This window comes from Epinephelus fuscoguttatus, linkage group LG7 (genome assembly GCF_011397635.1).
Source record: "Epinephelus fuscoguttatus linkage group LG7, E.fuscoguttatus.final_Chr_v1".
NCBI classification, from domain to species: domain Eukaryota; kingdom Metazoa; phylum Chordata; class Actinopteri; order Perciformes; family Serranidae; genus Epinephelus; species Epinephelus fuscoguttatus.
In genome coordinates, this window is record NC_064758.1 from 11,002,199 (window position 1) to 11,015,920 (window position 13,722).

General features: G+C 40.7%; 1 protein-coding gene across 2 annotated transcripts in view; it reads right to left on the minus strand.

The window, feature by feature from the left end:
- Positions 1-13,722, minus strand: part of itchb (itchy E3 ubiquitin protein ligase b) — a 28,292-nt gene that overhangs the window by 14,094 nt on the left and 476 nt on the right. For both annotated transcript variants that reach the window (XM_049580277.1, XM_049580276.1), the window contains exons 2-8: positions 9,371-9,462; positions 7,514-7,655; positions 5,079-5,203; positions 2,530-2,664; positions 2,046-2,091; positions 1,770-1,951; positions 533-779 (exon numbers count right to left, since the gene is read on the minus strand). In XM_049580277.1, coding sequence (XP_049436234.1) covers positions 533-779; positions 1,770-1,951; positions 2,046-2,091; positions 2,530-2,664; positions 5,079-5,203; positions 7,514-7,655; positions 9,371-9,440 — 947 coding nt within the window. In that variant the 5' untranslated portion in view covers positions 9,441-9,462. The remainder of the gene's footprint in view (positions 1-532; positions 780-1,769; positions 1,952-2,045; positions 2,092-2,529; positions 2,665-5,078; positions 5,204-7,513; positions 7,656-9,370; positions 9,463-13,722) is intronic.

Sequence of the window (13,722 nt, forward strand, 5' to 3'; positions counted from 1 at the left end):
TCCAACAATCCTCATTGTTGTCCTCGCACATCCTTGTGCTTTTCATGTGCACACCTCAAATTATCCCTACATGGCTTCAGGGATTGATAAGCATTCACTAAACTTTGCTTTATTGCTGTATTTTGTTGGGCTGGTAGTAAATGCTCTTCCAGAATCTGACAGACTTTACTTTCTGCTCAACAATGACCCAGTTGCTCTGCAACACATTGATCCTCCTCTGACTGATAAATCAATTTTTTTTCTTCTTGAACTTTCTGTTGATGAAGTTGGTGTTTCTGTAGCTGCAGCTCCTGTCTTCCTTTCTTTGTCTCAATTCATTACACAACATAGCAAAACATAATGAGTTGTTTGGCTTGGGTCACTATAATATTGCTGCTGCTCAGTGTGAGACTGGGAGATCAGCTGATACTGGTCACTCTTCCATGTTTATAAACTTACAATAGTGATATTTGTGTCAAAAAAATACATAGATTGTTTGCAATATTCTTTAACTTCTCAGTTCTTCTGCAGGGATTAAAAAAAGTGAGCTAACCCAGGGGGCAATGGCCCAGTGTTGACAGCAGGGACCCTTGGAGTGACAGCAGGGGTGATGCTGCTGGTTGGCTGTCTGGTTGCTGCAGCTCCAGAGCTGGCGGCCGGAGGGGAGTTTCTGTCTGAGCCCGCCGAGGGACTTGATTCTCGGGCTGATGACGGTACTGTGGCTAGTGCTCGCACCGGTGTATCAGATCCGGACTGACCATCGCTGCCATCAGCTGGTGCAGAGCCGTTGCTGGAAGATGCTGAGACAAGAATTAGAGAGTTAAATCATAGATAAGATTAAAGGCCTTTGCACACCAAAAATGTATTTTTAAAAAAAAAGACCGAAAAAACCCCAATATGACCACACATTGTGTCAATCACATTTAGACACCGACTCCAAAACTTTCGTCCTTCATTGAAGTTTTGGCACAGATTCCATTTTCTGCGTATTTCCTGGAGTGTCCCTACCAGATATACTGCCAGCCGCTGTTCAGGATCAACTGGATCACTGAAATTTGTGGTTTTCGTTTTAATCTGTGACTCCAGTACTGCTAGCAATGTATCTATTGTGCAGCTCCTTTATCAGCAGGTAAAACTCTCCTTGCTCTGGACGCCTTATCTGGTTTTCTTTTTCTATTTTCAGAAAGTAAGAGGACCACAAACTCATCTTCACTGCTTGGCAACATTTTGTCTCATATTGCAACTATTTGCAACAAACAGAACAACAAAATGCATCTGACTCAGTGTGCAAGGTTTCTGTACGTAAGGATGATGAATTAATAAAAACATAGGTAAAACATGGACTTGCTGTGCAAAGGCCATAAGACAGCAATTACAGAGTAACAAAGACGAGTAAAACATGCAAAAACATTTTTGTTTATCAAGTCAGGCAGGCTCTGCAGCTTGAGTAGGCAAAGGAACACCAGTAGATGTGATGAGAGACCTTCTTCCCCTTAACAGATATAACCACTGACACAATTATTTGTGCTGCTCCTCAGTGTTGCCTTGAATGTATACGGCTCATATTAAAGTAACCTGGTTGCATAAAAAATGTCAGTGTGTGTGAGTCAAGTCAAGTGTTAGTCCAACCCCAATTTAGCCTTGGAGTAACTGCTTGACATTGATTATATAGTGACATAGTACACAGTCAGTGTAGGAAGAAGATAGTTTGACCTTTTTAACCTCCCCGTCTTAGCTGAAAAGTGTCTAGAACAGTTCAGGGCAGGACCTTCCTTCAGTAAATGTCTGACCTGGTGAAGAGGTGGGTCTGCGTGGGGTTGGAGGAGGAGGTCTGGAGGGCCTGGGTGGTCGGAGAGGCCTCGAGCCCCCAGATGACACTGAAGGAGACCCCTTGCTGTTTGCTGACCTCCGGCCACTGGGAGAAGACTTGTGATCAACACCATCCACAGCTGGGGAGCTGTCTCTACTCGGCCTGTGAGAACAGAGAGTGGACGGAGATAAATAAAGCAGATGAAATAACGACAAACTGAGTGAAACTCAGCTGAAGATGGGAATAGCTACTGTACCTTATGGTATGATCTCCATTGGGTTGTGATTCCCCATTTGATGTACCTGAAGTAAAAACACACAAACATAAATGAAGCAGAAATAGGAGTTCCTTTTTACACATTAAAAAAAACAGTAAAATGTGGTTAATGTGACAGCACTTAACCCTGTTGATATAAATACAAAGGTTTTGCTTGACTATTCCACATCCTTGAACTTCAGTCAACTTATTGCGCATACCCACCATATGCAACCAGAAATTCGTTCCTATTTATTGTGCATTGAAGCCGACTAATTCGCTGGACAAAGCCGGCAGCATGACAACAGAGTGTGACGTGTATAGTGGGCATGCACTGTAAGACATGATACTGACAGCATGAAAAACATAGTTTCATGATTTTCCTGGCATTTTTAACCAGATAAGTATAGTGAAATAACTATATTTCTTGCATGACAAATAAGCCTAAGCTTGCAAATATTCAAACAGGCTGTTCTGTGACTCACTGTGATGATCGGCCTCGGCCTTGGCGAACATCTCAGGGTCGACAGTCATGCCGTCCAGGCAGACAGACAGATCTCCCACCACATCTGACTGGTCTCTGTCTGCACACAGCTGTAAGGTCTGCACCACCTCAGAGACTGCATTGAAACAACAAAAGCACAAGATGGTCAGTTTAAGATGATGACGAATGAAATATATCACCTGCTATTACTGATGTATGCGCATCTTCAGCCAATCAGTGACAAGATGCATTTTGCCTTCAAACTTTATCAAATTCAAACTGGCAAGATGCAACAGCAGTTCGAAAACAGATTACTAACATCAGCAATTAACCTTTAACCTTGCCTTTAAACCTCACATCCTAGAAACTTGGGGATCACAGAAAATACCAAATGCATTAATGCCCTCAGTGGCACCACACTTTACAACAGTTATCATTTACTTGGCTCAGTGTAGCTCAAATTACAATTAATTCTTTGAATAAATGAGAGCAACACGACAGATCTGCTGTTCCTGTTCAGGCTGAATGTCTTTCCTTGCTGGAATAATCAAGGGTTTAGTTGTAACAAACGCAAAAAACAAGTTTAAATCTACAGGTAATTTAAAAATACAGTTAAAGGGATCAGCGTGTATTTTCTTGCTCTGACACGAAACATCAATCAGCTATTTGACATGTGATTTGTACCCACAGTTCTCAGTCATTAGCACTGCTGGACAGGCTCCATGCATAAAAAATGACTGGGCAGGGAACTGAATGGAGTCTTTATGAGGAACAAGCCAAGGGGGGGAAAAAAAGCCCAAAAATCTACCAGGGCAAAGTGGGATGACAAAAAACAGCAGCCTCTTTTAGGAGTGTGAAGTGGAGTGCCTTGTTGATTTATTATTTGCTCTTAAAAGGCCACATAAATCATATCTGTAAATGCTTTGAAGTACTGTCTGTACCGTTTTCACAGCCTGGAACTGTTTTAGATAAAGTAATCTTTTCCAACATTTTTGTCACCAACCTGTACCACACCAAACAGGTTTCTGCCAAAACCCGTGGTGTGCAGGAAACGATACAGTTTGTATTTCTGGGAGCTGCGATAACAGTTTGAGATAAATGAAAGACGAACCTGGTGAGCAGTAATAGCCATAACTACTGAACAAACAAATACTCCATTTTAAGACACCCTAATTAATTATCTGAAAACCCAAGGAAACACCCCTACACTAAACAAAACATGTACTATTCACCATCCAAGATGTCATTATAAAAAAAGGCATGGTATCATTTTTCAGACGCCATATACAAGATAAAGATCATATTGAACAAATATTTTCACAAAAACTGTGAGAAAACAATGCCTGGATGAGTGTTGTACAGTTTCACATGGCACTCCAGCTCTGAGCACTTATCGACCTACATCATTTCAAGATGACATTTTTACAATCTGGCATGACACCGTGTCTTTGTACGCACTGCAGGCAGCTGAGATCAGACAAAGGTTGGCTTGTAGTCTAGCTATGCCTTGTGCCATTAACCTTGGTTGTTTTGAAGTGGAGAAAAGTCAGTGTGGGTTTGGTTTCATCTTAAAAACTGTACCCCCCCCGTGGAGGGGCAGCAACAGAATGTATTACGTGTACACTATACTGAGAATTATTTCACCACTTTTCCTTACCGTCAGACAGTCCTTTCCTTTGGTGCTACATTTTGTCAACCGTATAACCTTTGTATTAAGTTCACTGGGTATCCTCTTGTCTCCAAACTAAACAATGTTTCGTTGTCATAATCACTCATTGTTTTATTTTCTCATATTTGTTCTCCTTATGAACCACTAAAAAGTCTGATCCAAAAAGCCTATCTGTGGTGAACTACAGTGCGTGGCACAGTTGTGCTTGGAATCGCTGTGTAGGAATACAGAGGTTCTACAACTGAGAAAATGTTGTACCAAAGGAAAGGGGCTATCTGATGGAAAGGTAAAGCAGTGAAAATATTCTTAAAACAGCATAGACTTAAACTGATGTATCCATTTTCTAGGTTTGCTGCTAAACCCATCCCATTTAAAACCCATCTATTATGTCCGCACTTCTGTCTGCTTCTCCAAACTGGGGGTCTACTGACCGCCATGTACTGTATGTAATACACTGACTATAATGAAGTACCTAACACAGCCCCGCTTCAAAATATCTGAACTATCCCTTTCATAGCAGAAACAATGGTGCAAGAAGAAAGTTTATGATGCAGCTTATTCATTAAACATATATACTGAACAATGGGAATAAATAATCTGCCTACACTGCAGACTGCAGGTAACAGAACAGTATTTGAATGAAAGTCATCTGGGACTAATGTATGTCTCATTACACATCTGTAAACATAGCACATTGTGTGTTTATGTCAATGAAATGAAAATTATTTTGAAGCACCGATGCACAAACAGGTCATCCTGAGGGAGTTTGCTCATAATATTGTGAAAGAAACAATGAAATCAATATTATGGAGTGGGCCGGAAAGGAAAAGAATATGTAGAACAGCTGTGTGTGTGTGTGTGTGTGTGTATCATACACTCACTTTTCATGTCGTTAGACTTGAGCGTGTCGCTGACATCCAGCGTGGCCATGCCTAGCAACACATCTGACTTCAGCGTCTGGTGGCTCCACACACGAAACACCAGTTTGCTGAATGGAGTCACAATCCTGTGGAAACAAACAATTCAGTTGATATATCCAAAGCATCGATACTCCTGGATGACAGATGTTCACTGAGGATATGATTCAGAAAGCTCTCCAGGATCTCACCAATCCTGTTTCAAGATCAGTGACTTTTCAGTGAGCACTATTTCCTCCCTTTTTTTCCCCTTTCAGCAGAAAACTGGTAACGTGCTATTCCCTCATTAATGTTTTACAAAACGCGAACAAAGGTATAGCTTGATGTCACAGCTCCCGCCACACGACGACTGCATCCAGTTTAATAAGCATTTAGTTTAAACAGGGTTACAACACATTTTCATAGACAAAATTTCCTAACTTTTCCATGACTTTTCAAGGACTCATAATATATTTTTTCTTGCCCTACTTGCCCATATTATAATTTTCAACTAGCTGGCATACCGGGAGGGAGATGTCAGATGCTGGGAGAAAATGAAGAGATGTAAGTGATGGCAAACAAACATTACATCGATGACTTTAGAAAACAAATTTTCAAGACCACTGTCACAATTTCATTACAAACAACTAACATTTCCAAAACTTTCAATGTTTTGTTTTAATGCCATGATTCTTCCAGGCCTGGAAAATGGGATTGCGAAATTCCATGACTTTTCCAGGTTTTCCATGACTGTGGGAACCCTGTTTAAATAATATTGTGAAACAAAGTGGTATTACTGACAGCAACAAAATGAACTTCGGCAGGCTTTAAAAATGTATTAATCCATTTGGTAGGTGACACACCATTGTTTTCAGGTTAAAAAAAAAAAAAACAGTCGCTAGCTGGTGGTTTACAATGCATCAGCCACTTTGGCTGTGTGAGCTGCAAAAGTCTTTGTCTTGTTGTAAAAACAAAAAAAAAAAAGACAATGAAGCTATTCAGGGACAACAAGTGTATATAACCACCACTGGTTTAGCTAGCAGCACCCTCAGAGAAAAAAAAACATATGCAGGCACACCGGCTCAGGTCCGATTACATCCCATAGTAAACACTTGTTACATAATAACTAGGCCCCCATGGGTGCGAAAGAAACTGTAGGAGAACTATATTAAGAAGGTCACTGTGCCCAGCAGAAGCTCCTGGACAGGCTAAAATTAAGAGGACATCTGATGTGCGAAAATGTTGGGCCGCAGGAAGTCACACAGTGTGGTGCGAGTGCTCTGAATGCAAGTTTCGAAACAGGATTCCTGTAAATGAACCAGACACGCTCTCTCACCACTGTGGGGCATTTTCCTTGTCAGTGCCAACCCTTTGGAGATAGCATATCTGCTCTTTTAACTGCACACACACCACTACCCTCAACTTGAGAGTTACAACACAGAGAAAATCTTTCCAGTAAACCGAGTCCTGGTGACTCATTCAAAACAGAAAAGTGCTGCAGGCAAAATATCTTGATCAAGATCATATGTTACACCAGCAATTTTAAACAATTACAAGGAAGTCTATTTCTGCTTTGGAGAAACTCCTCAGGGTCTGCAAAGCCAAACGCTACAGTCAGCAAGATATGCTTGGTTCTAAAAGCCAAACCACAGATAACTGAACTGGTTTCATTAATCACTTCATTCACACTCTGGGGAGTATTGGCTATCTCAAGAGCAGACACCACAGTTTATTACACCAAAACCATCAACAGACTTGTACACTGTGGTTGATCTGTACCTCACACAGCTGCACAGACACTGATTACTATGTGCTGCTTATACCTTTCTTGATGAGCAACTTAAAGCTGCTTTTACGTTCCCGCAATAACCTTCAACATTTCTTGCACTGTATCAATAATGACTTGTCACCAAAGGACAGAAGTTGTAATTACCCTAACTGAGTCTGTAATTAAACAAGTGCTACACCAGGATTTTCATCAAAAGTACCAAGTGCTGATAGTTCCTTTCAAATTCTTAACGTCCATGTGTGCTCACATATAAACTGCACTGGAGTCAGACCTGAGAAAACAAGCTTCTGTAAATAACAGGGCAGTTTTGTGGTTCCTGGAATACCAGACTGGTAACATTTAACACATTAGGGCGAACAATAACTAGGTTAACATGTCTCTCAGAGCTGAGTACATTGCCTCCAGGATGTTTACAATCAAACATTAAAATCCACTCTGTGTCCCATATGACAAATGGCAGCATGCATGCAGCAGACCAGACCCAACATTTGCTTTTGAAACACAATTTGACACATTTATATCTGCAGTAAAATCTCTTTGATGAGTTGTGACAGTATAATAAAGTTCTGATTATAATAAATGTGATCACATGTCATACAGGGCTGGTAATCCCAGCGAGACTTTGACTCACACAGTGAGTGGCTGCTTCCACTTGGGGCTGTGGGTGTTGTTGCATTTCTCTGTTTTCTTGGACTGGCCGTCGACTGTCACTTCCACATAGGGACTGGGACCAAACCAGTTTTTCTTGTTCTCTTTTAGTTTTGCTGATAGCACTGAAACAAGGAGACAGGGAGAAGGAACCGTGCAGCAGAATGTCAGTCATGTTGGCGCAGAAAGAAAGGGGAATTAAGGAAAAACAAGAATTCAAGAACAGCAAACACACTTTTAAATGAAAAGCAGAACAGGGGAACATGACTGCAGCGCAATCTGGATTTTACCATCGCAAAATGTATTCAGCTGGTGAGGCAGTGGTAGTGACTAACGCACAAGGGTTTACACCTGGTATCAGCATGCGTCCTGAGGGATCAGCTCAGAAGTGGACAGCTTTAAGTACAGGTCTGAATGCACTAAATGTATCTTGAGATCCAATTGCTTGGATCAGGGATGCCTTAACTGTTTTGAATGGGGAGGGGGTTGATGCAAAGTCGTCTTGCTTGATAACCAAAATTGTGTGGTGGGCCACATATAGTATATTTTGATCAACAACCCGTGGGCCATTAAGAATCTGTCCCCAGGCCGGACTTGGACATGTCTGGCTGGCTCAGACCACATTCAGAGGTGGTCTGGGCCGCATATGGCCACACTTTTTAGCAGTATGCATGCTAATGTGTCCTGGGTCACACCGAAGAACCGACTACTCGCTGGTGTCCTGACATATCTGATGCCCTGCGGATAAGAAAACATTTGTTGGTGCAGCCACACAGATGCAGAGCTGAAGGACCACCTCAAGAGCAGCTGCTAAACAGTCTTAAACTCACACAGACTGTGAAACAGCTCAACTCTGTTGTTAATTAATAACTGTTTTAACATTAATACCTATTAAATGACATTAGCTGCGTGATTCTAACAGTTAGCCCTGACACTGTGTGTGTGTGTGTGTGTGTGTGTGTGTGTGTGTGCGGTTTCTAACAAACTGTCCCCAGTACCAAGCTCACATTCCTCTAACAGCAGTCTCATGATAAACAGAGAGATACACCGAGCAGGGTGAGAAGGGGCTGCCAATCAATATGCTGTGCATAGCCCTACAGATGAGAAAGATTTTACTCATTTTAGATAATAAATAGTGTAAGTGTGTGTATAATGTGACAAACCTCCCTCCAGTTAAATACAACACCACATTTGGTCTTTGCAAACAGAAATTATTTATGTGTTTATTTGCATATAGTGCGTGAAAGTGAGATCCGATAACAAGTGGTCACTTGAGACGCACGTGGAGACACACTCCAATGCCAGGTGTGAACAGACAGACACAGAGCCGTCACCCAAGACGCATGATAATACCAGGTGTAAACAAGCTCTTTGGGAATGCAGTGATGGCTGAACATCATCACAAAAATTAAGCATACAAGGTAAAGAAGACACGCAAATGTTCTCACTATAGGCCCGTTATCACAGCCACATTTTGACCTTTAATAGTAGGAAAAGCACGTGTCACTAATAACATTAACATTATTAGGCTCCGTCCTATTCAGGTGTCCCAGTGCGCCATGACAATGTGAAAGTGAGCCAGCACGCGGGACAGCAGGACCCTGAAACTAAAGCAGCTAAACAGAACTCAGCCATCATTGATTGTTTTATTTACAAATGTGCTTTACTTTATATTATGTGAAAAAAGTCCTATTATTAGTATTTCATTTTAATGAAAACAGCCTAATGTTTCATCCAGAATGAGAAAAAAGTAACACAGAAATTAAAAACACAACACAAGAAACAAAATCTGAAAACATTTTCTTTACTTGAACCCCTGTTCATTTTGACAAAGACTCACCAATGATTTGTAGCTGTGCCTTCATAGGGTAACCGTTGGTAGTGCCCGACTTGGTGACTCCACTTGCCATGACATAGGGCTGGGGTGAAGGCCTGCAGCACAGACAACACATCATTAGGGTGATGTTGACAAATCGCTTTCCCACTTCCCACTGCAAATTTGCAGCACACAGATGTGATGATCATTTGGATCAAAGTAGAATTAACCCACATCATGAACAACTTGCAAAAATGACACTCTCCTATCTATTTAGGTAGGAAAACAAAAACAAATAGTGCATCCCCACCTTAATAATTAAACACTGCACATGAGGAGTACTCAACTTGCTTTTCCCAGGGGCCACTTTTGCTAAATGACAGGAGGACAGCAGCAACATTTGTATAAATAATTAGCTTGGACCACTGTCTGGACAATTTAATTTAGAAATATATTAATTTTTAATATAAGTAGGCTGTATTTTTCTGCTTTTTATGCACTTTGGTACCTTACTTACACCCCAAGTACAAAGAAAAAATTCCCAGTGTGTAAAAATGTATTTTCTTGGTGAATTTAGAATTAGAAATTAGAAATTAGAAAATGGTCAGCGGGCCACCCAGCTCCCTATTGCGGGCCCGGTTGGTCTGTGAACCATAGATTGGGTTTCAGTCCTGTATGTTTTAGCCACATCTGAGCCATGGAATAAGTCAAACATAGCTCACTGTGCCCCCATGATTCCCCACGTAGCCCTCAGCTACGTGAAATACTACCTTACTAATACTGTATTTTAAATAACATCTAGCTCCTTTTTCTTCGGAGGTCAAATGCACTTACTGTAAGTTGCATCTGCCAAACGAATGTAACATAATGTAATGTAATAACACTCAGCCAGAGTGTCAGGCTTAATAGACGGGGAGGCTACATTTAAAAATAGTCTTCCTGGAATTCCTCCTCGACACTAAAACAGTATTATAAACTGCAGACATTTGCATTCGATGTCGCAGTAAGAACAGACTAACTGTAAACTAGTAATATATAACAAGGAGCATCAAGTCAAACAAGCTTGCCACTCTGTTAGTTATCTGTCAGATCATCATGTGAAACACACAGACATTACACCATCATGGGAGGTAATAAAAGAAGACAAGGGTCAGGTCTGCAGTCTGTGAAATAGTGCCTGCATAAACACCTTCAACTTAATGCATGAAGGTTATACCTACATTCTGTTCTCTGTGCTAATATTTACTTTGTTCAGTAACTTTTTCAACACATCAATCCATCATTAACTACAAGGTTACCACAGGGGGCTGGAGCTATAGCATTTCTCTCAAACCATGTCCACTTCTACATCAGTTAAGCTGGTGATTTCCTACATTTTCCTGTCTCTTAGCAACACCCTATAACAAGGACCACGAATTAGCTGCTAAGGTGTTCTGACCAAATTTGTCAGCACTGAGAGGAGCTTACATTCATGGCTGCTTCGCTTATTCGCTGCTCAATACTGAGGATGAAACCTATGAATGTGTTTGCCTCCTCTGTGATGGATTGTTCCTGGTGCCTGTTTAGAAATAGCCTTGTCAACTGGCAGCTCTAGAAAGAAGGACTGAGGCCAGCACCTAAAGTTTATGCTTTCAGTTTTAGATTTCTGAAACTTTCATAAAATCCACTTTTGCTGTAAAGGAAATATCATAACAAGAAACACTGAGAGAGTTAATAGGTTTTGGGGATAATTTCCACCTGAAGTGAGCCTAAACACCAGCAGTCATATAATGTTTGCTTGGCAGTAGACAGATATGAACTCTGAAACTCCAATGCTTCATTTGCACCACTGACATCTGTGTCAATCAAAGAGATAGAGTAAGGAAAGGGATACACCAGCAGCACAGGAATCAGGCCCTGTGATCTTTCCTAGACCCTGGTTCATGCGTCACTGAATAATAAATGTTCTTTGGTCTATCTCGTTCAGTGAGCACATGGCAGAGCAGAATAAAGTGAGGAGCTCCTGGGTAAACTTTCACACTGGCTACTGCTTTAGGCTCTGTCAATAATTCATTGCAACTGCTGACTTTGCAGCCTCGCGAGCAAGCCGACTGCGTTTTGTAGACGAGGGTATTCGCTGAATATTAAACTCTACAATGGCCTGCCAGTGCCATGACTTGGATTTTTTTTTAACCAACAACCTCCACGGGCCAGTAAATTGTGTTTGGTGAGTCTGAGAGGCATTTTAAATGGAATCTGAGCTCAAATTGCCTTGGCTGTAGAGCTCTGAATATGATCTATTGTGCACTTGAACAGTGCACTTTAAACAACATCACCCTGATCCCCATAATGACTGGAAAAATCTTAAAAACTTGTCTAGGCTAAAATTGTATAAGACAGTTAGCTCCTTGGACTGGTTAACTCATAGAGATAATCTGTTTACAGCATGAGTAAGCATACAAAACAATGCCGCATATCAACAAAACATGCCTTCATGATGGCCAACATTACTTTGAGATAAAAGGACAAACAGGTTCTTCTATTGTGTACTTCACTGAAACAGCTCTCAAGAGTCCAATGTCAATTTGATCTCAATCACTATACATACTTACAGCAGTAACAGGTTGTCATCGTCGCTGTTTTTTGTTCACCAGAATACCATATATATATGTCAAAGATTCCTGAAAATGTGATCATAAACTAGGTCGCAGAAGAAACTCGAGCATGACTTATGTTGTTCAGGTCAGGAGACTGGATTGGAGATATTGTGATGGATTATTAATAGTCAAAACATTTCCCATAACAGGAGGGCCACACAGGAAAACAGTAGCCAGCCTCCCGGTACAATCACCAGATGACTAACCATTTGATACTACATGTAAAGAACAACAGTGGCAGACGAGGACACAAACTAACTCAACCAACATTGCCAAGTTGCTGACGGCTAATAACTGTGACAATAAAATCATTGTCTCTTTCCTTCTTTGTCTGTTTCTCCCACATAACTACAATTATGCAAGGAGACAAAACTCTGCACTGCTGCTGTCAAAGGGATAATTCAGATTTTTTCCAGTGAGGTTGTATGAGGTACTTATCCATAGTCAGTGTATTACATACAGTAGAAGTCAGTCGGCACGGCCCCAGTTTAGAGATTCAGGCTGGATTCTAATGTGGAAGAGAAACAATCTACTGCTGTGGAGGGGGCAGCGACAAAACTTATTTAAGCCACCTAAAGACAATTCCACCTAAAAAAATCTCTTTCAGTTCAAGTGTATGCTATATTGAAAGTATTTTCTCTGCTTTAACTTGCTGTCAGCCAGTGATTTCCAGTGGGAAAATGAAGCCATTATATTGCTCTCTTCAGAGCCAGACTCCATTGAGAAAAACAGTAATTTAACATTGCTGAACACAGGAGCTGCTGGTCTACTGCTGCCTTGAACCATTATTTTGTTTGTGTTGTTGTATGACTTTGGCGTTTATAGGGGTTAGTTCAGACTCACCAAAGTCACACAATAACAAAAACAAACTAACTGACTGAGGCATCAGAGGACCAGCTTCTCCCATGTCCACTGAGCTAAAATTACTGTTTTTCTCAATGAGGTCTGGTTGTTTTGACAAGAGTATAGATGGGGATCTGGACTCATTAACGGCTTCCCTGTTGGAAAAATCTGTCTGATGAAAAGGTAAAGCACAGAAGATACCCTCAATATAGCATACACTTAAATTGTTATTGTTTCTTTTATAGGTGGGACTTTTTTAATTTGGCTAAAATACATTTTTGTCTTAACCCCCATCCACAGCAGTACACTGCTATGCTTCTGTGTCTGACTGAAGGTAACACCCTGTCTATGAATAAGCACCTCATATAACCCCACTACAAAAAATCCGAACTGTCCCTTTAAACTTTAATTATAAAGTTTAACAACTTCTGTAATTAAATTGAATAGTTGTTTGCTGGACTTTCAACTGTAATACTTTGTCGGCAAAAAAAATAAAAAATAAAAATATTTCTTCAACTGGTTCTCTCAGCTTTAATTTTAACGGGGTTTCAGTTACTGCTTGGCAGCTTTATAGATAGAATATACTATGTGACGTACTGAGGAGTGGCTCCTAATACTTTATTTTAAGTCTTGTATTTAGTTTACTATATGTTATTTAATTGAAGAGTGCGGCAACAACAAACTACCAAATATTAAATGGAGTTTGGCGCAGTTACTCTTCTCCATATGAGAACAAGTAGCTCAGAGGAAACAACTCTAACCACTTTAATTCCAACCATACTAGCCAATGTGTACGTTAATTATTGACAATAATCATCTGTGTATAATCATTACTCTTCTATATTACCTTTCTGATATGCTATGATAACAAGTGTCGATAAAGATTACATAATTTAA